The sequence below is a fragment of the Urocitellus parryii genome, chromosome 3, assembly GCF_045843805.1.
Source record: "Urocitellus parryii isolate mUroPar1 chromosome 3, mUroPar1.hap1, whole genome shotgun sequence".
NCBI classification, from domain to species: Eukaryota; Metazoa; Chordata; class Mammalia; order Rodentia; family Sciuridae; genus Urocitellus; species Urocitellus parryii.
This window is the reverse complement of record NC_135533.1, coordinates 193,903,015-193,927,717: the sequence shown is the minus strand read 5'-3', so window position 1 is coordinate 193,927,717 and position 24,703 is coordinate 193,903,015. Positions and strand designations below refer to the sequence as shown.

The window sequence follows — 24,703 nt, the reverse complement described above, 5'->3', positions numbered from 1 at the left end:
TACTCTCCAGAAAGCTAAAGCTGGAAAATCTTGATCAGTGTCTGCTTAGCAGTGGGAGGGCTGCTCCCTGAAACATGCTCTTTGTTGGGACAGATCTGTGGCTCGTGTGTTCTGGTGGGGCCTTGGAAAGCTCCCTCAGCACTTTGAATCTGTCCCACAAAGGAAAAGGGTCAGTTCCTTGGGTGGTGGCCCCTCCGTCCCCAGTCTCATACTCAGGAAACCACAAATCAGATCCTCCCTGCCATAGAAGAGAAATTCCAAAAGTCATTTCCACCTAGAGATAGGCCAGGCTCTCCAAGCTGTGATGGCTATTTAAAGACAAAGGCCACCAGTGGAACTGCTGGAACAGGGAACTCCGGAGCTGCCCACCAGGTGTTTTTCTTGCTCGCTGGCCGGTTGACTTTCTTTTTGACCTCAGATAAGTGACTCAAATCCCTATCAGCTTCCTGATCTGCCCCAGAAATTCCGTGGATCCAGGTACATAGATAAAACACACCAATCTCAAAACAACAACAACAATAACAAAAACGTGCTGGGTTTGTTTCCAGCCAGCTGGATTACATATATGACAAATGAAGTGGCGTCATGGAGCCACTGGCTGGGATTATTCCTGGGCTGGGCTGCAGCCAGAGCTCCCAAGAAACAGGGTTCTGGCTGCAAGAATGAGCCTGGACCACATCAATTCCAGGATGCTGGAGGGCTCTGGAGTCTCATCCTCTCTGCCTGGGATCAGCCGTGGACAAACCCCTCACCTGTCCTTGCTGCCATCCTTAAGGAAGCAAGAAGAAAGCTTTTGGCCCTACCCTTGGCTAGTGGGTCTGCCCTGAAGAAAAAGCCCCTCTGCGTGTCGGTGATGGCTGTTATGCTGGGTAGGGATGGGGGAGGAAACAAGACACAGAAAAAGTGCAATGGGAATTACCGTTGCCACAGTCAGGAAGTGCTTGGGTGTTTGGCAAAACAGTCAATGTTGGGTGTTTGGCAAAACAGTCAATGTTGGGTGTTTGGCAAAACGTGGAGTAAGAACATTCTCAGGAAGTTCATGGGAAGAGGCATCCACATCAAAGGTGATTGAACACTCCTTTTAACACTCCTGCAGGAAACTCCATGGTAAACTCATCAACTGAAAATCTTTAAGAAAGTGGGTATACGAGACAGCGTCCTTGTCCCTGGCCATTGCCCTCAGACTCTTCCCAATGTGCTGGCTGACTTCCAGCTACCAGCCTCTGCATCTTTCTGAGGGTCTTTTTCCAGGACTAGACAAAGCTGTTGCATCCCAAGAATTGATCGCCCCCCACCCCAGCCCCAGAGTGGTCCTCAACCCAGGGGTCGCAGGAGCTGGTTTTCCAGTTCTTAGATGCAGTCGTTCTAAGAGCCCCATTCTGTGGGAGCCCCACAGCTCTGCTCCCTGGCATTGACCTGCGTGATGAATCTCAGTCGGCCGCTGTGCCAGCTGGGTCTGGAGGCCTGCTTGACAGTCTCTGTGAAGTCACACCCTGTGTTCTGGGGCTTCACAGCTCCTCCCAACAGGAAGCAGAGTCTAGTTCCCCACCCCTTAATCAGACTGATCCTGTGACTTGATTTTGGCCAACCAAATATAGGAAAGTGACAGTATACCAGTTTTGCAACCAGGCCTCAAAAGTCTTGGGTGCTGTTGTTCCTTTTAGGACCCCCGCCATACTATAAGAATAAATATGGCTGGGCATGTTGGTGCTCACCTGTATACCCAGAGACTCAGGAGCTGAGGCAGGAGGTTCATGAGTTCAAAGACAGCCTCAGCAACTTAGCAAGTCCCTAAGAAACTCAGCAAGACCCTGTCTGTAAATAAAACAAAAACAGCTGGGGGGGCTGGGGATGTGGCTCAAGCGGTAGCACGCTTGCCTGGCATGTGTGTGGCCCGGGTTCGATCCTCAGCACCACATACCAACAAAGATGTTGTGTCCGCCGAGAACTAAAAAATATTAAAAAAAAATTCTCTCTTTAAAAAAAAAACAAAAACAACAACAACAACAAAACAGCTGGGGATGTGGCTCAGTGGTTTAGCACCCCTGGGTTCAATTCTCTAGCACCAAAAAAAAAAAAAAAAAAAATTGTGAGCTGACATGCTAGAGGATGAGACCACGAGGAGGGAAACAGAGGAGCCCCAGTGAAGAAGTGCCAGAAACAAAGGCTACTAGACAACCTGAATCTGGATGCAGACACACAAGGGAGCCCAGGCTGAACCGCGGAGCCGCAGAATCAGAAGTAAACACATGGTGGTTATTTTAAGGCATGAAGTTCTGGGGTGATTTGCTGCACAGCAATAAATAACCGATATGCTGGTGTTACAGCGCACCCTTATTGGCAAGCTTCCCTGTTGATACTTCCTTACTCTTTACCTTTGCTTCCTGCACATTTCACATAAATTATTTGCACTCGAATCCTCGTCTCCGGTCAGCATCGAGGGGAACTCAACTCAGACCATATGGAGTACTTCCTCCCCTGCGCCTCCAGGGAACTCCCTCACATTGCCGTCATACGATGATCATGGTAATGACGACACGTTGCTGGCATGCACGTCTGCATCTGGACTGAGAGCACTGTGACGCAGCAGCGTGTCCCTGTTTACTTCCATCAAGCCAGGCACATCCACAGCAAGTGTCCCATCCACATTTTTCAAATAAACGAATATATGAACACCCTGTCACCTCTTGACAGGTGTGCAGAATCTGGGCTCTCCAGAAGGATCTCACTTTCAGTATCTCTTCCAGAGTGTGACCATCTGTCCCTCGCTCTCTTGACACCACTGATTGCCTACCCTAGGGCCTGAATCCCACCCTTGGCTAGGTGACTCCTACAGGAGGCCCACCTACATGCTATTCACCCTTGAAATGTTCCCGCAGGGTGAGGAGAGGTATCTTCTGCCTCCTCTTAGGGACCCACATCAGAGCAAGGGCCAAGGCGTGTTCTGACAGGGGAGGAGGATGGCTTCAGCCCTCATTCAGAAAGTTCCAGCCACTTGAGCATTCCACCCTGCTTTCAAGAATATACCATTGAGAAAACCAGAAAGAACTACAAAAGCCAGCTGCTCCCAATCAACAAACCTTGCCTTTTTTTTTTTTTCCTTAAGTGGCTGCATTCAATGAAGGGGGCGGGGTGGGGAAATCACATGGTTCATGTTCTGACAACCGCAAAAAGTTTTCCAGGCTTGTGATCAGCTCCCAGTCACCTTCCCTCACAAAATGGTAATAATAATTGTTCTAGTTAGTGTCGCATCACCGTGGCTAAAAAATACCCAGCAAGAGCAACTTAGCAGAGGAAAAGTTTCTATGGGGCTCATGATTTCAGAGGTCTCAGTCCACAGACTGCTGACTCCATTGCCTTGGGCCCAAGATGAGGCAAATCATCACAGTGGAAAGGCCCAGTAGAGGAAGGCTTCTCAGCTCATGCAGTTAGGAAGCAGAAAGATAAGGGGGAGAAGAGGCCACAGGCATGATGCACCCTTCCAGTGCATGCCTCAATGACCTACCTCCCCCAGCATGCCCAGCCTGCCTACGGTCTGTCCATTCCAGTTTGAATGGGCTGGTTAGGTTACAGCTCTCCCAATCAATCATTTCACCTCCGCTTTGGAGGACACCTCATATCCAAACCCCGGTGGTAACTATACTCATGGTGATGTTGTTGCCCCTTTGAGGAATCTGCTGGCACACCAGCAACGAGTTCATGGTCAAACTTGAGTTCTCCAAAGAGAGAACATTGAGCCTAGACAGAAAAAAGAATGCAGGGTCTGCCACTGACCCAGTTGACAGGTGGCTCACATCTCCAGTGGGGAAAGTCACTGCATATCCTCTAGGTCACGTGGTACATGGGGAGGGTGTGTGGGAATAGAAGGAAGCCATCTTTGATCATGGGCTTTCCATCCAACTACCTCCCTCCTGAACTGGGGTTTTTACAAAGAGGACCCTCAGTGTCCCCACCTTGGTACTTCCGGTGCACAGCCAGCTGATATAAAAACAGCATCAGTTTGAGGCCAACATAAAGCAGAATGCAGAACCAGGCACTCCCCACTTTGATTTCCCCCATAACACGAGCCCTTGAGCAAGTAACCTGGCCTCCCTAGCCTCCATATCCTAAGCACTAGAAAGCATGTAACCATATCTACTTCTCAGCGTTATTGAGAGGATTAAATGGGAAAAAATGTAGCTCTCATTTATAAGTGTTTACTATGTGCTAAGCACTTTTAGAAGTAATTAAATACATATAAATTCATTATCTATAACCCTATAAGATGCTGGAATTATTTTTTCATCTTACAGAGAAGGAAACAGAGGCACAGAGATGTTAAGCAATCTGCCCCATAGTAAACAGCTGGTGAGACACTATGGTGCTTTTCTATATACCAAGTACTCTGTAGAGTACCCAGTGCACAGAGGGGCAGAAAATATTTTCCCGTCCCTTGACTTTGGGTATGACCATGTACCTTGCTATGGACAATAGGAAAGTCTGATATAATAGTGGGGCAATTGTGTCCCTAGGCCTTAAGGGCCATTGCACCATCAACAATGCTCTCTTCCCCTTCATAAGTCAAGACATTGTTCCTTTCCACCTTTTGTGATGCAGTTGATGATTCTGACCACTTTTGAGAAGGAAAACAATTTGATTTGAGCTAAATCACTCTCTAAGTGAAGTGGTCGTCTTCTAGAAGGTTGATCATTCGTAGATGGTGCCAGCCATCTCCCAACTAGTCATAGGTTTGGGGTGGGGGACCTACTGCACTCCACCCCCAATTCCTGTGATAATAGCCATAAGACAGTTACATGTGGCTACGAGATGATTCCAACTTCACAATTATTCCACTCTTCTCTTAAAAGATTTTTAAAAATATTTTTTATTTAAGTTGACCACCTAGGAGACAGAAACATTCCACTGATCTCCAATGAGATGCATCAGGAAAAGAAAATTTGCTTGACTATAATAACCTATGTTTTTCTTGATCTTGATCACATGTGATGCTATCTTAGGTACTATGAGCCTTCAGACAGAAAAAAACATAGGCGCATCCTTTTATAAATGAAAGTTTCTACTAAACAGGACTGAAAACATCTAAACCGCTTCCTCCCTATTCCTGGATAGTTTAAAAATGGCATGTTCTAGAACTAGGTTCAACTCATTAAAGATCACGGCCTTTGTTTAAGTTATAGATGGACACAATACATTTATGCATGTATGTATGCATGTATGTGTGTATATGTATGTATGTATGTATGTATGTATGGTGGTGCTGAGGATCGAACCCAGGGTCTCTTACATGCCAGGCAAGTGGTCTACCACTGAGCCACAACCCCAGCCCCAAGATCATGAACTTTTAATTGAGTTGAATGTTTTAAGTAACAACAGATCCTGCCAAAATTCATACTCCCTGCGGAGAAAGAGAAAAACATCCCTGAGTGTCACAGGGAGCGCTTCCTGGCTTGATCCCTGGTCACTCTGGGTGACCCCCTCCCTCCCAGATGTCTTTCCCTCTGTTGTAAGACTCAGGCTCCTCCATCTGGTGGGTGTTCTGCCTCAGCCCTGAACTTCACACAGCCTGCCTACCCCGTCACTGAAGTCGTCTCTCCCTTACCCGCCTTTTCAATATAGTGAGGGTACAGCTGACATGAGAGCTAGGTCCTAAAGACAGCATGAAAGGCAAAAACTGTGTCCAAACTGCCATGTTGAAGCCCTGGGGGAGCGTGGTGGTGCAGAGCCACCTAGCATCCCTCCAAAAGCCCATCCCTGCCAAGGGCACTCCTTCACGGAGACAAGTGGCAGTGGCCCCACAGAGCTGTGTCAGGGAGGTAGGAACTGAGATGGGTGGAAAGAGGGACACACTCAGAACTCAAGCTGGAACATGCCGTTCATTGGAGGAGATGGACCGACCCACATCATCCCTCCCCCTGGAGCGAATCTAGTTGCATTCCTGGGAAGTTAATGTACCTGAGCTGGGACTCGGCTCTCCTGCACTGGCTTGGAGATGCAGCCCCAAATCACAGGTGTGTCACAATCCAGCTTCTTTCTCTCTCTCACACTCTGTTCTCTTCGACTGCAGACACCTGCGGTTCCTCATGGGAGTCCTCTGCTCACCTTTTTCCTCTGCCTAGAGTACTGAAGTCCTCCTCCCTCCCTCCTCTTAATACAGCCTCCTGGAAGTCACCCCATGCCCTGCCAGGACCCACTCACCTCTCTTATACGAGGTCATGCCACGCTGTCCAGTCTCCCTGCCCTGTCCCTGGCCAGGCTGTGCACACCAGGGGAGTGGGCCACATATGGTTCACATCTACAGTGGTGCCCAGTACTTGCTCGAACAATGAAGGAGTATACATCCCATCCCAGGCAACAATGACTCAGAGCTAAATGATAGCTGAAGCTGCTCACCCACAGTTCAGGCTCCTAAAACACCCTCAACCAAATCCAGACCCTGTTTCTGCTCCAGTTTGCTGCACATTGCGCCTGGCTCTGCAGAGTGAGCGTTCCAAGTCTAGGGCCGTCCGGTGTAACTGAAACCACAGGTTTAGCTTTATATCTGCACTTATCCCATTACCAATCAACATTTCCCTGATGGCTCCTGTGGGAACAGCTATGGGTCCAAGAGTATAATGAAAGTTTCTTAATGGAGGATCCTGCCAAAAGGCTATTTTGAGAGACTGGGAGACCTCCTGGGAAATAACTCATCCTTCAGGAAAGGCTGAGAGGTCCTCTGGTCCAAGAACATTGATTTTGAGGCTCAGGAAAACTCCTCCAGTCTCCAGGGCTCATGTCTGAGTTCTAGGAAGATGGAATTGCAAGAAAGGCTGAAATGGCCCTGGAAGCTACAAGGCACCAGGGAGAGTGACAGGGTTCCCCAGGGCTCACATGCTGTAGGAGATGGCCTTGTTGGTCTCAGTCCTTTACCCTATATTCATGCCCTTTGCAGTGTAAATTTGTAGCTCTCACTAAAGGGGCAGAAAATATTTTCCTGTCCCTTGACTTTGGGTATGGCCATGTGCCTTGCTATGGCCAATAGAAAAGTCTGATATAATAGTGGGGCAATTCTGCCCCCTAGGCCTTAAGGGCCATTGCATATTTCTGCTTATCCTTGAGCAATTTCATCATGCAGTGAGAATATGCCCATGCTAGCCCACTCGTTCCCTGGGGGAAATTAAAGACACATGGGACAGAGTTAAACTGGGCCACCCAAGACTGGAGTTTACCTTCCACTGAACCCAGATGCATGAACAAGTCAGCCAACATCCAGCTGAATCCAGCCAATCTCACCTGACCTGAGAATAAATGATTGCTGTCTTATGCCATGTGTTTGAGGGTGGTTTGTTATGCAGCATCTTTGGTAGCAATAGCTAGCTGATACATGTGGGGTCTGGTCCCTGGCCACCACATTAGCTATTCTGGCATTATTGATTGGATCCACAGGGTACACCTGATACTAATCACACTTCTGAAAGACCAAGTTGGGGCAGAGGTGGCAGCTTTAGTCATACAGTGCTTTACTGACCATGAGCTTTGATTTTTATATCTTAATCCACAAAAAGCATAACTAAAAAAAAGCTGGATTTGTCTACCCACTAATGGGTAGCAAGAGCAATAGGATTTTCCTTACTTAAAATTTTAACCTTGGATCAAGTAAATTATTATCCCACATCAAATTTTCTATGATCTGAAATAAATTTCCAGCATTTATAGTCTGCTTTGAAGTTAAAAAAAAATCCATGTAATTTTGTTTATTACTCTTTCCCTAAAACACTTTTTGGAAGATCTCCTCAAAATTAAAATTAATGAGCTGATAATTTATGAAATTTCTTTAGAATTGGTTTTTCTAGTAACCCTGGAAGGCCTTTCTGAGTTAAGCAATCCCAATATCTACTTCATGAGTTTAAAGTAATTTTTTAAGATTGGCAAAGAATATGCCATTTTTTCCCCAGCCTACAAGTGATGTTAATGAATTAATATTTAAGTGGTTTGGAAGAGTATTTGTGTGTATGTTGCCGTTGGGAGAAGGTGGTTGGGGAGATACACCTTCCTGTAAAAATTCAAAACAGAAGAAAAGGCATCTTAGCATTGATAAATAAAATATTGTTTATTTTTGGTACTGAGAATTGAACCTAGGAGCACTCAACCACTCAGCCACATCCCCCAGGCCTTTTAAAATTTATTTTGAGATAGGGTCTAGCTAAGTTTCTTAGGGCCTTATTAAGTTGCTGAGGCTGGCTTTGAACCTGTGATCCTCCTAAAAGATTATTTATCATAAAAAAAAGCAAAAATGCCCTAGTGTAGTTACTCATTCATGATGGGATATTTCTTTAATTCCATCCCAATTTAACTCTCTCGGCAATGCGAGTAAGGGACACGTATGGCATTTTAGAGACTAGCTATCAAAACTGAGGACTGCTTTGAGAAATGGTAATAAATCTTACAGAGGGGTTTCTGGCCCCAAGGCTAACGACAATCTTTCAGAAGGTATTGTTCCAAAAGGAAACCATTCTTGAAATGGGGCTCAATGATTCAGGACCAGCACCTTCATCCTAAAAGAAGTCTAAAATAAAAGGTTGGCAAAGAGGAAACAGAAAGCCTCTGTACCGTTCACCTTTAGCCTAGGGGGACTTGCATACTGCAGGAGGAAACCCTGAAATAATAAAGAGACAGTCTGCTTGGATCAGATCAGCCTGCCCCTCGACTCCACCCCTGTCCTGCTACAGAAACACGACTTGCTGCTAAAGCCAGAAAGACACCACTGTTCAGTATGTGGGGGTGGGGGAGGGGGGATCTTTATGTAGTAAGAGGTTAAATCATGACATCATCCCCAAAGGCCCAACGTTAGCAACACCATATGGTTCAACTTAATAGGATGAGTAAACATAAAATACCCTCCCAGTGCACGAACACTCTTAAAAATTAGAAATCTAAATTGTGAGATATGTGAAATTGCCAACGATATCCAAATTGCAAACAATACCCAAATCATAACTATTGTTAAAATTATAACATACTTAAAAACACTCGCACACGCACACACACACATACACACACACACACAATATAGGACCATAACCCACCAACACTGTTTACCTTTGTGGTGGGGAAATCTGAACATTCAGGTTTGGGGCCTGGAATTAAGAAAAACTGAACTTCTCAGGACAATGTCATAAAAGGAACATTGACATACCTGGAGAGCAGCAGTTTACCCCGGAGCTGCAGGTCGGCAGCACAGTCCTCCGATCGGCAATTCCTTTCAAAAACAGTCTGTGAAAGAAATGATAGAAAGGTTGGAATAGGGTTTAAGGGCAAAGCAGTAAATGATGGCCTACTGCCTCTTGCAAAGCAGTAGAAATTCTTCCTTCAGGCCCTCCAAGGACTCTCCTCCCACCTCCAAGAAGCCGGCTCCCTGGCAGGGTGAGGGAAGTTTCTCGAGGTTCCACAGAAGCCTAAATCAACAGTGGTCTTGATTCATGAGTGCATTCCTTACTTGATCCGCTTCTCAGTCTCCTGAAGCACTTCTTCAGGAAGCATGCATGACTGGTGTCCATCTGTCTGTGCTTTTCTGACCAAAACCTTTTAGATGCTCTTGGACATGCATGAATAATCATTCCATGAAGTCAATAATTCTTAGATTACAGTCAGGTCATTTTCCCCATTTGTTCTCTTGGGGAAGAGAAAAAAAATCTGCATCGGAGATAGGCTCGGCCTAAGCAATGGGACCATATTAAATGGTTAGGGCCAAAGGGAAATGTCAAAGGCAATCGGGCCATTAGACAGAGGGCAGCGTAATGGGACAGAAGAGATGCTTTCCAGTTTCTCGGGGAAGCAGCTAGTGGTTAGTAGGGAAGAGTGGCTTTTCTCTAACCGAGACTAGGCCTCCACAGTCAAAGCCCCACCCAGTGCTGGGGCCTGAGGTTCTGTGGTTAAAACCAACATTACTTGCAGAGAGCTTGCCCAAATGTGTAAGGAAGCTTCATGGAGGGTGGCCAGGGAATCAGGAACAGCACTTTGTTGTAAGGGATAGAGTTTTCTTCTCTCTGCAGCACATGGATAGCTTGTTAGTATGTCCCTCCATCTGATCTCCACCTCTCTGAGGTTTCTGATGTAGAGACAGCAGTCTCCCTATGCTTCGGACGATGGAGACGCTTCACTATTGTTAAGATGGCTTTGATCATCTCAATGGGATTTGGAGACGAGAACCTGATGCCCTTGTTTGTTGTGATTTATTTACCATTTAACTTCATTATCACTCCTCATGGCTGTGAGGGCTTTATTTTTTTTCCTCCCCGATAGCAGAGTTTGGGGTAATAGCCCATAGCAGAAGCGTAGGTGGCTTCTCAGAGTGCCAGCGTGGACTCCAACAAACTTGCTGGCCAATGGATAGTCTAGACTCCACCAGACAGGGTAATTTTGCCTATGGAAATTCATATTCCTGTGCCACGTTTCCAAAAGAATACAGTGTCCTAGCCAACATTCCCTTCCTTGATTATAGGAGGAAAAATCATGGAATTCTTGGGCAATATGAGGAAATTCCTATGTTCTTTTGGACACTAACAGGGGCAAGGAAAGAGCCAGATCTCCAGGAGACTTCAGAGTAAGACTTTTGTGCTTTCTTTGCCATCTCAAAGCAGGGGGAAGAGGGCTTGGAGCTGCAACACCCCAAGCAAGAAATGCTTTGAGAGCCTAAAACATAGAAGCATCAAGGGTGGCCTCACCACCAACCGGATCCAACTTACACTTGAAGGTCCCCTGACAGGGCCCCTGCATGCCTTGAACCCAACTTTGTATTCACAATTCTACATTTTTTCCTTCAAGCCCTTCCCTCCCCCTCAACTGTAGAGACTTTGGGCCCCACAAAACCCAGATGTACCCCTGGGTCAGTCTCTTCCACACACGTGCCTCCCATCACAGAGGTTGGTCACCATCTGACCCCTGGGCTTTGGAGGTGGGATGGAGGGGCATGATGGGTGGGGGAGGAAGCAGGTGAGAACTGAAGAGGAAGATGTCACCTAAAGCCCTCCTGTGACATACAGGCTGCGAGTTCCAGGCCCTGGCCTCCTGATCTGTCATTCTGGCTCTCGTGCCAGCTGTGCCCTGGACTTTGCCTTGCAATTTCCTCATTACATATAAGTGAACACCACTGGGGCCTCCTGGGTGGGTGATAGTGACGAGAAAGGACAATGGAGATGAAGAGCAGATGCGACTATGTCTCTACAGGTGACTGTGCTTTCCACGTCCAAAAACGACACTTCCCAGTGTGACTTTGACAACCCCATCACGGAGAGGCAGAATCTAATGCTTCCTCCCCTGCCATGGGGAGGATCTGTGGTGACGGTGGCAGTAACGTTATGTGACTTCCAAGGCTCAGCCATAAAAAGCCATCGAGCTTTCACCCCTTTCGCTTGGGGCTTTTTTTCTTGGAGCTCGGCCACTCTGCACAGAGGAAAGCCCAGCTGGCCCGGGAAAGGCTCATATGGAGAGAATAGGCAATCCCCTCGGCTTGAAGGCCAAGTGAGCCATCAAGGAAGTGGGACCCCCAGGGGTCCTGACAGGTACCTGGTGGAGCAAAGATGAGGTGTTCTAACCAAGTCCTACCAAATTACCAATTCACAATTTTCCTTTTTTTTTTTTTTTTTTTTGCTGTTAACCAATTTCTTGCTCATTCCCTTGTGCTTAGGAAATTTGTTAAGATTTGTTCTGTGACTCAACACGTGTTCCACCCTGAAACTGTTCCTTGTGCACTTGGAAAAACCTGTATTCTGTCGGAGCAAAGTTTTATATGTGTCCATATGTGTCTGATTTACAAACATTGTTCAAATCTGCTCTGCCTTTTATTGATTTTCTGTTTAGATGCTCTATTCGTTGTTGAAAGTGAGGCACTGAAATTTATTCCTGTACCGCTGTCAAGTTCTCCTTTCAGATCTGTCAATATTTGCTTTAGGTATGCAAGTATTCTGATGTGGGGTGCATACATATTGATAACCATTGTATCTCCTTGATGACCCTTTAATCCCTTCTTTGTATCTGGAGAAGCTTTTAACTGCAAGTCCACTTTGATGTGAGTAGACGCTGCCCCTGCTTTCTCTGGTTTATCATTGCCTGGACTCTTCTCCCATTCCTGTGTACATCCCTGAATCTAAAGTGAGTGAGCCTCTTGTAGATAGCACACATTGGACGTGTGTGTGTGTGTGTGTGTGTGTGTGTGTGTGTGTGTGTGTTTAATCTATTCAGTCACCATGTAGCCTTTTATTGAGGAGTTTAAAGTAAGTATGAATATGGAAGGGTTTTCTAAGCTGGGCATGGTGGTGCATGCCTATAATCCCGGTAACTCAAGAGGCTGAGGCAAGAGGATTACAAGTTTGAGGCCAGCCTTAGCAACACAATGAGACTGTCTCAAAATAAAAAGGACTGGAGATATGGCTCAGTGGTAAAGCATGCTTAAGTTCAATCTCTAATACCAAAAAAAAAAAAAAAAAAAAAAAGAAGAAAGGAATTCCTGTCATTTTGGTAGTTTTTTTCCTGTATGCCTTATAGTTCTTGTGGCACCTTTTCCTCTTGCTGTTTTCTTCTGTGTCACTTTTTCTTTTTTCTTTTTTTTTTTTTTTTGGTATTGATAGACTGAAATTTTTTTTTTTAACTTTTGGGTTACTTCTATGTGTATTTGTAATTACCAATGGGCTTACATAAAGTGTCTTCTTGTAATAAGGTCTCCTCTGACAGTCTATTAGAAGCTGAGAGCTTCACCTATACAAAGGAACTCTGAGTTTCCCTTTACTCTTGCCAGACATCATATGCTGTTGATGCCTCAATTTACCACAACTAGCACCATTTATAGTTCCTTTTATCTTTTAACTGCTACCATAGAATTTCAGGTGATGGTCTCACCCTTCTACAGTGGTATAATGTTATGTTTCTGTCTGTATTTGCCTTTGCCAACAAGTTTCCCATCTCCTCATTTCTCTTATTGCTGCTTAGAGACCTTTCATTTCAATTTGAACCCCTTTAAGCATTTCTGGTGAAGCAGGCCGAGGGGCAAAAGAAGTCTGTACACCCCCCTCACTGCTGAAGGGAAGGTTTTCTAGATAAAGAAATCTGGGTTGGCATTTTCTTTCCTCCAACTTTTGAGTACCTCAATTCCACGCCTTTCTGTTCTGCAAGGTTTCTGCTGGAAAAGCCACACTGTGGAAATGCAAATCAAAACCACCTGGCCCTAGGATGGCTATTGTCAGAGAAGAGATCGCCAGAGTCAGGTGAGGGTGTGGAGAAAAGGGAGCCCTTATGTGTGACGGACAGAACATGAATGGGTTCAGCCGAGATGAAAACCGATATGAAAGTTCCTCAAAACATTGAAAATAGAACTGCCATAGGATCCGGCAAGTCTAAAGGAAATGAAATCAGCACCTTTTAGGGAGACCTGCACTCCCAGGTTTATTAGAGCACCATTCACACTTGCTAACATAGGAAGCAACCCATCTGTCAACAGGTAAATGGATGAAGAAGTTTTCATAAGTACAAATGCTCCTCCTCTCCTAAGGGGGCCAAAACCTGAAATCCACTCTTAAGTTGAAACTATCTTAAGTAAAAAATGCATTTCATACACCTAACCTGCCAAATATCATAGCTCAGCCTCACCTACCTTAAACATGCCCAGAACACTTACGTTAGCCTCCAGTTGGACAAAATCATCTCACATGAAGCCTATTATATAATGAAGTGTTGAACATCTTAAGTAACTTACTGATTACTATACCAAAAGTGGAGAAAATAAAAACAGAATGATTATGTGGGCACACTTTCATGCCATCATAAAGAAGAAAAAGCATAAGTCTAACCATCATGCATGTCTGTCATGGAATATTATTCAGTCTTAAAAAGGAGATCCTGAGCTGGGGTTGTAGCTCAGAGGTAGAGCGCTTGCCTAGCATGTGTGAAGCACTGGGTTCAATCCTCAGCACCACATAAAGTAAAATAAAGACATTGTGTCCACCTATAACTAAAAAATGAATATCAAAAAAAAGGAGATCCTAACATTTTGGACAACATAAAGGGACCGTCAGGATATTATGCAAAGTGAAATAAGCCAGACACAGAAAGAAAAGTACTGCATGTTCTCACTTAGGTGTAGACTCTAAAAAAGCTAAAGAACCAGAAACAAAGAACAGAATCTTGTTGGTTACCAAGGGTAAGGGATGAGGGGAGGGAATGGGGTGATCTTGGTCAAAGGTACATAGTTACATTGGATAAGTCTAAGGATTAAGGTACAGCATGACCAATCTAGTTAATAACATTGTATTGTATACTGGAAATTTGCCAAAAGAGTAGATTCCAAGTGCTCTTCCCACAAGTAGGGGTTGGGGTGGAGGGGAGTAACTAGTGAGGAAACAGATATGTTTCTGCTGCACCGTTGTCATCATTTCACTGCGGATGTGTTTATCAAAACATGACTCTGTGCACCTTAAATATGCACAGGCACGAGAAAAGAAATTCCTGAGTGGTTTGTTATGCAGCCATAGATTTAACAATCCATTCATGGAGTGTTCTAGAATGAACGCTCCACCCGCCTGTAAGCTTTCCTTAACTAGGGCAACACTACAGACAAAAGCAAGCTGTACAAACTAAGCCCTGGCTCAGGCAAGGCTGGGAATGCAGTTGTTTTGAGGGTAGAATTCAAGACACCCAGGAATCAAGAGACCTGTGCCATGCACTGGAGGCGCCAAGGCTGAAACTCAAATCCTGTGCCTGGGTCTGAATTAGTCTCTAGGCAAAAGGCCAAGCGGTTCCTAAGGAGCTGAGAAATCTGTCTCTGAGGCAGGAGTGCAGGCATGAGCACTCTCAAAATGCTACACGACAGCAAGTTTTCCAGGAACAAGTAGAAACGGCTTTTCTTTTGTGCAAAGTACCAAGAGTCCAGCTTCTCCATGAAGCCTAGGGGCCACCCTCCTGATTTTCCTCTGATGAACAATCCCAACAGCTGCAAGCTGGACCTCCAAAAACCTCCATCTGCTTTCACCACATCCCCCCTGGTCTTCTAGGCCAACACAGGCTTGGCCGCCTCTATCAGACAAATCCCAATCCCACTTGGAAGCCGTCTCTCCCTGCTGTCCCCTCCAGCCTCCACCTGCAGGTTGGCAAAAGCCATCTGTTGGCATCCCTGGAAGCATCTTTTCCAGGACTTGCCAAAAGGTCTCAGACTCCATCATGTCCCAACCCTCCCTGGGGGCAGGAGGCTGAAACCTCTAGGGAGAGCAGCTGCTTCCTGCCTCGGGCCTCCAAGAGCCAAGGAATGGCCACCCCGCAGCCTCCTCAGCCTCACAGACTGGATTTACATGGGGGATCCTTCCTCGCCTGCTCTTCACCTTGGGTGTCCCAAGAGAATACAGTTTTCTTTTGGAAAGTCCTCTAGTTTCTCACCAAATCCTTTTTCTACTTGGTTTAGAACAGGGTTGGCAAGCTTTGGCCCCAGAGAGTCAGATGGTAAAGCGGGGTGCGGTGGTGCACACCTATAACCTCAGCCACTTAGGAGACTGAGACAGGAGGATCACAAGTTTCAGGCCAGGCTGGACAAGTTAAGACCCTGCCTCAAAGACAAAAATTTTAAAAAGGGCTGGGGCTATAGGTGACGGGTAGAGTGTCCCTGGGCTCAATCCCCAGCCACACAGACACAAAGTCAAACCAGAGGCTACAATTCTTCTGAATAGGAAAAACAAAAAACAACAACAACAACAACAAACAAACAACAAAAAAACATGGATAATACATATAGGATGGTCAAGAACATACTCCAACAAAACTTTGTTTAGAAAATTAGGTAGCCTGAACGTGGCCTGGGGGTCCAGAGTTCACTGAATCCTGGTTCCTCTGCTCCCTTTGGAATCCAAACCTAAGTCCATTTCCCTCTGAGCCAGAGCCCAAGGCTGCCGTGGGCCTGCTTTTCTCACAATGCCACCAAGGCCAGGGCAGCCTTGGGGACATTTGATGTAGGGTCTGGCAGCTCAGAATCTGCTCCTGGCTGAGGGCGACTTCAGACAGGAAGTCATCCAGGTGCTCAGGCCTTGGGGGATGCATTTCTTCTACTCAAATCCTTACTAGAAAGTCCTCCCTTCTGACCTCACAGGAAGGAGGATTCTCACTTCCAGCTGTCACCTTCAGAGGACAACTCGGTTTTTTGGATTTGGTTATATTTAAAAAAAAAAAAAACAAAACACACACACACATAATTACCGACCTGGATTGGATGCTTGTTTATAGGGTTGCCATGGCAACCAAGCCCCAAGCGAAGCCTGGAGAAAAGGAGAATTAGACTAGGTGGGGGATAAGTGCTGTTCAAATCCCACCCCAGGGGACTCCCTGGGAAGGCTATTTTAAGCTGAAAAATGAGCAAAGACACTTCCTGCTGAGTAATGCGACTTCACAGAAGGCCTCTGCCCTGGAGTGTGGCATTCTGCCTGGATGTCCGGAGTGACACCTCTGAGCTGGTGCTCCCCTAGTCCTGCAACCCTCCTGACCCAGCCCAGAGCTCAAAAACCTTTTTGTACAACTGCCATGACCCGAGTGTAAGCGGTTCCTCCCTCCGGATTCTGTTCCTTTCTCCAGAACCCAGCACCACCCTTCACGTGGCACATGGTAAGAACGCAGGGGGGGGGGGGGTCCCAGGAATTTCAGCTCCACTTCAGCCTGCTCCCAGCTCAAGGAAGGAAGGAAAAGGCCCCTGGCCTGGTATGTGAAACCAGCCATGCAGAATACCATGTCCTCGAGAGTCAAGGAAACGCCAACAACTTTGTAAAACCAAAGCTGTGAAAAGCCTTCTATCCCAAGGTCTGCACAGATGGTCCTCTTAGGGTTTGTGATCCTGGGAGCAGAAAGCACTCTGCGGGTCTCCCTCTAAACACGGCACCGATTTGGCGTCAGGCCCGTGTGGACGCTGGAGGTGAGGAGTTCCCCCGTCTTGGCATCTTCTGGCTTATTCTCCGGCTCCCAACATTGCCCACCATGACATCTTTAAATGACCCAGGTCAGCCTCCGTGATGACTGCAGGGGAGCTGACTGCTCAGGCTAGATGCTACCAACTACTGTGGTTTGGACCAATGTCCCTCAAAGGCCCAGCCATTGAAGGCTTGGTCCCCAGCCCGTACACTATTGGGAGGCCGGGAGGTAGGGGCTTAGCAGGAGGAGGTTAGGTCAGTGGGGGTGCGCCCTTGAAGGGGATATTGGGACCTCAGTCCCTTCTTTCTTCTCGCTCCCAGTCATGGAGTGAATGAGTCTTCCCTTCCTGAACTCTCCCCCAGGATGTCCTGTGCCACCACGGATTCCAAGTAACAGGGTTAACTGGTTATGGACCAACACTCCCAAATTGTGAGCCAAAATAAACCTTTTTCTCTGTTTAAGTTGATTTATCTTGGGTACTTGTTTTGGTAACAAAGTTGATTAACATCAAAACTTCATCCCCTAAGTCATATGTTAATGGTGTCTGCAGTAGGTACCTTTGGGAGGCAATTAGTATTAGATGAAGTCATGAGAATGGGGACCTCCTGATGGCATTAGTGGCTTTTTAAAAGACCCACACTTTGCTTTATCTTCCCATATGATGCCTCCAGCATGCTATGATATGCAAGAAGGCAGCAGGTGCAGAGCAGATGATCCTGGATTTCCCACCTCCAGAGCTGTAAGTCAAATACTTTTTTTTTTTTTTTATAATTTACCCAGTCTCAGGTATCTTGTCATAGGAACAGAAAATGGACCAAGAAAGAAGTCTAATCCACTCTCAACTCCCAGCACAGAGCCCTTCTGAGATCTGCCTGGGATTGGATGGCCTTTTATGGACCATATTTCACGTCCCTCTCTACAATACCAACTTTTAATATCAACCATAAACTTTCTTCTAAGGAATTTCTGCCTCAGGAGATGAAAATTTTTCCTCCATGATTTTTATCCTTTTGTGTTCTATGTTTTTTTAAAGTTGCTATTAATAATTCACAAAAGGGAAAAAAAAGAGTGAACATGGGGCGGGGGTTGTGGCTCAGTGTTAAGAGCACTTGCCTGGCATGTGTGAGGCACTGGGTTCGATCCTCAGCACCACATATAAACAAACAAATAAAAATAAAGATCCATTGACAACTGAAAAAAAATTTTTTTAAAAAAAGAACAAGTTCAAATAAAGGGTCTGGTGCCATTAGAGAGAAGGCAAAACTACGTGCACTAGTTCTACTTCAAGAAACTGCTAAGCCAGAATTGAGCAGGCAACTAGGAGTGAGAAAGATGGCTCCCAAACTGGAGAGGACCCAGGCAGACCTCTCCCACTGACCTGGAAGGACACCTTCTTAATATGGGCCCAGTAGACTGCCAAGAACAAGGGCCTCACATTTGACTCCTAAAACATCCCAGAAGATGAGAAAAGAGGTGCTAATGTTTCTGGCCCAGGCAGAGACCGGTTACTGGATGTGTTCCCTGGATCATTCACACATCCACTCTACATGCTCTCAAAGTTTTCAGTAAGACCAGACAATACAGAAGAAAACCAGCAAGGCTTGAAGAGTTTGGGAAAACCCACTATTTTCTTCTAAAAAGACTCCCAGAAGAGCAGGAAACATTTTCTCCATAAATTGCAAAGATACAATATAACACACACAAAAAATTTTTTTTGCAAATTTAACAGGTCACTTCAGGACACAGCCCAGCCTTTGACAGTAGAAGCCCCCTCTCTCCTTTGCCCTTGGGGTTAACCTTGGAGAAGAGGCCTACGGCATAGACACACAGCCAGATGTCTCTAGTTCCCCAAGATCGTTGGTCTACTTGTGTTTTTCTCACACTTCAAACTAGATGGTTTTCACACCTCTTGCACCATAGTGCCCTTCTAGAAAGTATTAGCCCAGAAGCAGATGCTTATAAAAGTAGGGTGATCTAGTGGAAACCAGGATGCCGGATAGGAACCTAATATCCCTTCCTCTCCTCCTTCCTTTCTTGGTGCATCCAAACTCTCCCTGGCTCCCAACTGTGCAATCTGGAGTCCGCCAGGCTGAGTGGTCTTGGGATCCTCTTTGGTTCTGATGTCTGGAGTTACTCTTCTCTCGTCTTCCCTCTCAACCCCTCAGTTTTCCAGTTCTTCTGCAGAGACATTTATATCTGCTAAGGAAAATAAGCCTTGGAGTTGTACATAATGGCATTTTAAGCCAGCCGGGCACCTCAATTGGGAAAGTATTACCTAATGTCCAGGCTGTGCAAAAAGTGGGTTTTCACAGGCATGGGACTATATGCCTGCACACTCAGGCCCTGAGGGTCCTGAGGTGGGAGGAACTAACACTAATTTCTAGCACAAATTTCTAGCACAATGGAGACCCAAAGCTTATTCCTTCAACATGGTTAAAAATTAACATCAGGGTAAAATGTTTTTCATTTAGAGATAACAAAAGTGGGGATTTCCCACCAATGTCACCAGTCATACCGGTTTCATCTTGTTTTTGACAAGCAGACTCTTGTGCACACATGTACTGTGGTTTAAGTCAACAGAAGACCTCATCACTGTCTCTGGTCCATGGTAAATTCCCAGAGGGATCATGGAGTACTTTTTCTTTTCTTTTTTTTCTTTTTTTTTTAAAAAAAAAACAAACAAACAATAGAGCTTTGTTGAATCTGTCAGTGGAGAAACTCTGATGTCCACACTTTGCAGAATGGCCTAACCTGATGTTCTTTCAGAAGGGCTTTATCAGCTGAGATATATTTACTAAGCACTATTATAAGCCAAGCAAGATATTAGGGATAATGGCCAATAAGGTAAAGTAGACCTCTGCTTTCACTGGCCTTCCGTTCTAGAGAAGGACACATAAAAGCAAGCGGATGAGAGAATAAACTGCAATTGGTATCAGGAAGGATTGAAATAGGCTGCGAGGTCAAGGAATACAGGATAGATGAGAGAGGGCTCTGCGAGGAGGTCAGATTTAGGTTGAAAACCTAAAACATGAAAAATTGGTCATTAGAAAAATGAAAAATTGTGCTATATATGTGTAATAAGAATTGCAATGCATTCCACTATCATATATAAATAAAAAGAAAGAAGGAATTTTTTTTTAAAAAGCAGGATGAGGAGCTTTAGAGAAACACTATTGGCATGTACAAAGGTCCTGAGGCAGGAAAGGGCTTGGTAAGTTTGGAGTACTGTAACGGATGGCACTAGGCAATTCTGGAGAGGTAGGGGCCCCACTGAGCAGTCTTGTGGATCTTGAGGAAAAGCCATTGGAGGGGGTTAAGCTGGGAAGTGACCTGGTCCCTATTTGACCAACAATGATGGCCTAGTCTGGGGGAGGGGAGTAGAAACAGAAATGGAACAAAGAGGAGGGATTCAAGTACTATTTGGGGTGCAGCTGGCTCTTGACTTCTCATTAAAAATCAGCTCTGCTTCCTGGAGTGGGCCTAGCTCTCAACTGCTCTGCCCCTTCAACTGGGCCAACATCTGCAAGACACATGGAGGAATCATGGAAGAATATCATTAAACTATCCCCTCCCCCTCTCTTTTTTTTTTTATAATTAGGGAAAAGCAGAACAAGCAAGAATTGCTCTCTCAGAACACTTCTCGGGCTCCTGGACAATATTCCCAATCCAGCAACAATATTTTTTATCTTTTAATTTCAAGAGGAATTATATGGTTAAAAAAAAACAGCCCCCGGCCACACACCTCCCATAACTGTGCCCTTCTCCCAGGGGAAACTACTATCGCACGTCTGCGTTTCTTTTGGTGATTGTTTCCACGTCTCTAGAAAACACGCCCACAGGACAGCTCCTGGGTTTACCAGAGGAAGATGCTCTCTCACCGAATTCCCACCACGAAAGACAAGAACTGGTCTCAGGGACACAAGGGCTCCCTCCCTCCCTCCTGATGTGACAGGCAGATCCCTCCCTTCAGCTTCTTGATGGCCACGTTGGCTGAGTCAGAACCTCAGGTCAGCCTGCTCCCACAGACTGTGGGACCCACCCCAGGGGTTTCTGGGTATTTTTTTTCGGGGTGGGGACTGGGTTGGCCCCAAATGTTTCTTTCTCAACACACAAGATCCCCTGAGAGGCTGCAGCTGCTGGTTCAGGGACCACACTTTAAGAAGTGATGCTCTCCTGGTGACCTCTGCAGGAAGAGACAGCTATTTCTCATTTCATCAAGTTTTACCGTATCTCTTGACTCAACCATTTTTAAGATTAAGGTATGAAGAGGACGTCTGTCCGTCTTCCTTTATCTCTATACACTTGAATTTGATGACATTTGCATTTCATGCTATCACCACAGCTCTGATTTCAGCTCGACTGTGAAGACTGATAACCCACAGTGCAAATGTTATGATGGCTACCCGATTATGTCTTCACAGCAGAGACAGGACAGCTGTCATGGTGATACACCCTTCTCTGCGGAGACACAGGTACAGTCCAGGAAGATCCGATTAGTGCTTATGGGAGAAGGTTCTGCTGAGAAGTATCTTCCTTATACTCTTCTACTCATTCAAAATCCCACATTTTGATGGAACTGGCGAATCATGCTAAGTGAAATAAGCCAATCCTCAAGAACCAAAGGCTAATGTTCTCTCTGATGTGTGGATGTTAATTCACAATAAGGGGGGTAAGCGAGGGAAGAACAGAGGTACTTTGGATTAGATAGAGGGGAGTGAGGGGAGGGGACATGGGGGTAAGAATGAATCGGACACTATTACCCTGTGTACACACGTGATTACACAACCTGTATAACTACATCTTGTACAACCAGAAGAATGAGAAATTATATTCCACTTATGTATGATGTCTCAAAATGCATTATACTTTATAATTAAAATTAAAAATTCATTTAAAACAAAAAATCCCACATTTTAACTTGCTTTATACTTGAACCATGACATATTGATCATCTCTCTATTCTTCTAGGAGTTTTTATTTTTCCTTATATGTGTATATAATTTTGTTACCTTACTTATAAATCAATGGGCCCTTAAATTTCCCTTTTTTAAAAAAAATTATTTCTCTTTAAGCCTAGGAAATTTTATCTCTTATAATTTCTTTCTTTTGTTTCTATCTTTCACTTTTTCTGGTTTTCTCATCACTTGGACATAGAGTTTTAGAGATTTATCCTTTTGGTTGTTCTGAGATTTCTTACCATTGTCTTCTAATCCTTTCACTGAATATTTGGCTCTGGAGTGATTTCCTTGTTCTCGGATTCTTCTTTTGAAAAGGAAATAGAGGCTGTGCATGCTGGCACAGGCCTATAGTCCCAGCAACTTGGGAGGCTAAGGCAGGAGGATCACAAATTCAAAGCCAGCCTTAGGGAGGCCCTAAGCTACTTAGCAAGTCCCTCTCTCACTATAAAAAACAAAAAGGGCTGGGGATGTAGCTCAGTAGTTAAGTGCCTCTGGGTTCAAACCCTGGTATCAAAAAAAAAAAATTTTTTTTTAAAAAGAAAGAAAAAAGAAATAGAGGGTTGGGGATGTAGTTCAGTGGAGGAGCCCCTGGCTAGCATGAACAAGGCCCTGGGTTCATACTAGCCATCCATCAAAACAGAAAAAGAAATAGGATCCCACCCATTTACCAATGAATAAAACATGTTCTTAAATCTTTGTGTTCACTGAATAGAATTTAGGATTTCTTTTAAATTTTTATGGTTTCTTTTATTCCCTGAATAATTTGTTTTTTCTAAGTCAATCATGCTCTTTAGATTTATACTGATCTTTCTTTTCATGCATCACCTTTCTTCCAATCTGTTTTCTTTGGTTGTCCATTCATATTCAAGAATAAGGTAAAGAGCGGATTGGGAAGCCCAGGGGTGTGCTTGGGTGGGTGGGCAGAGGGAAAGCTAACTCATTGGAGACTTCAGATGCCAGGGGTGAGGCTTTCCTCCTGGAACCAGCTCATGCTCACCGTCTCAGTGTGTTCAACTCTTCAGCCAGATGGTGAGCGAATGACCTGCATGCTGCTTGCTAGTCTGCGAGTCTGCAGCATGCAGAAGTGGGCACAGAAGTGGATCACTCCTCCACATACCCATCCCCAGGTAACACTCCTCCCCTGACCCCATTTTCAGTCCTGTTCTCTCTCCTGTCCCCTCTGCAGCTGCTGGCCCGGCTGAGGCTGCAGCTTTTCCAGTTCCACATGGAGGAACCCCACCCCTCCGTGCATGGTTCAAATTCACCCACTAAATGACACTCTTCCACCTTCCACTCACTCCAGAAAATCATCCTGAGCCGATTCCTCTTCCCCACAGTTCTCCCTGTTCCAACTGACTTCTCTATAATTCTTGCAGTGGAGTCTCAGGAGGCAGAGAGACATTTGTGCTTGGTCAGCCATCTTGAACCCGAAATGACCAAGAACAATATTTTTTTAAAATATATTTTTAGTTATAGATGGACATGATGCATTTATTTATTTTTACATGGTTCCGAGAATCAAACCCAGAGCCTCACATGTGCTAGGACAGTGCAGTACCACTGAGCTACAACTCCAGCCCAAGAACAGTATTTCAATACTAATCTGTCCTTGGATTTCTGGCTTTGATCCAAAATGTCAGTAAAGGTTCTAAGATGCTCTTCACTAGAGAAGGTCCACTTTTGTACCCTGATGAATGCATAGGAGTGAGAGTTGGGTTCATTGTAGAAACTGTGCCTCAGGCTTGAGAGACACTGAACTGCGCAGGCAGCTACCTCGTTGGGTCAGTTCAGAGATAACAAAGTTTTAAAATGAGTCCTGTACCCCCTGCTTAAACCATTTCTATAACACCTATAGGAATGTTTATCAGGCCAGCAAGATTTTGCTTTTGAAAGTAGAGTGATCCTAGCACTAGGAAACACTTTCCTGGAGTTATCATAATATTCTGATTTACTAGGTCTCCAGCCTGGCCTCTTCCCCCCATTTCACCGTCAGAGGAGAACATGAAGCTGTAATTCCCAGGGGTCTTCTCTCTCTCCTCTTCTCCCTGCTTTCTTCATGCTGCACGTTAAGGCCAGCCCTCCCCTCTGCCCCCATCACTCAGGTACCCTATGTACTTTCATTTCTCCCCTTATTCTACAGGAGCCTGTTCCAAGCATCAGTTCTAAGCATCGGAAGGACCTGCAGGCCACCCTCTCATGGCACTTGTGCTTCGAGAGAAGCTTATGCTTTAAGTCAAACACAACATCGTGAAAGTGAAACCAGTCTTGAAAATCAGGATTGGGTCCCATTTTCCCCCTCCCCACCCCGCAAAGGACAAGTAGCTGATTATCAAAAAAAAAAAGGAGGTAGGTAGATAGCAATCCCCACTTACCTAACAGCCTCTGGGGGAGGGAAAGGATCACATTTTCCAACACAAGCCCCATCACCCCCTGGATGGCTCTCTTCCTGCACTTTTGGTTACCATGTAGGCAAGATGGGAGGAGGGGACATGAGAAGAAACGAAGCCTCCCATCTATGCAAGGGGCAAGACACCCCCAGTCCTTTGGGCACCAGCTCTGGACCCCTCCTCTCCAGACGAGTCACTCTCTCTGTTCTATCCTTTAAATAAAACTTTTTGCTCTTGCCTCAATGTTTCTTGAGTGTTGAATCTTCAACACCAGGGAACAGGGACCCGATCCTGATGTTTAAGACCAGTTTCAAAAGGTAGTAGTGCCCAGGGTGCATGTGTGTGCAGCAGGCACTGACCACTGCAGGCCCTTCCCCAGCGGACATGAGTGGAGGCACCAATGGTCACCTGCACATCCTTCCACAGAGAACTGTCCTCAGCTGGGAGTGC

At 45.5% G+C, this 24,703-nt stretch overlaps 1 protein-coding gene across 1 annotated transcript in view; it reads right to left on the bottom strand.

Annotated features, from left to right (window-relative positions):
- Itga9 (integrin subunit alpha 9) overlaps window positions 1-24,703 on the bottom strand; it is a 307,948-nt gene that overhangs the window by 129,532 nt on the left and 153,713 nt on the right. Inside the window, exon 17 of the mRNA XM_026406057.2 lies at window positions 9,173-9,249. Coding sequence (XP_026261842.1) covers window positions 9,173-9,249 — 77 coding nt within the window. The remainder of the gene's footprint in view (window positions 1-9,172; window positions 9,250-24,703) is intronic.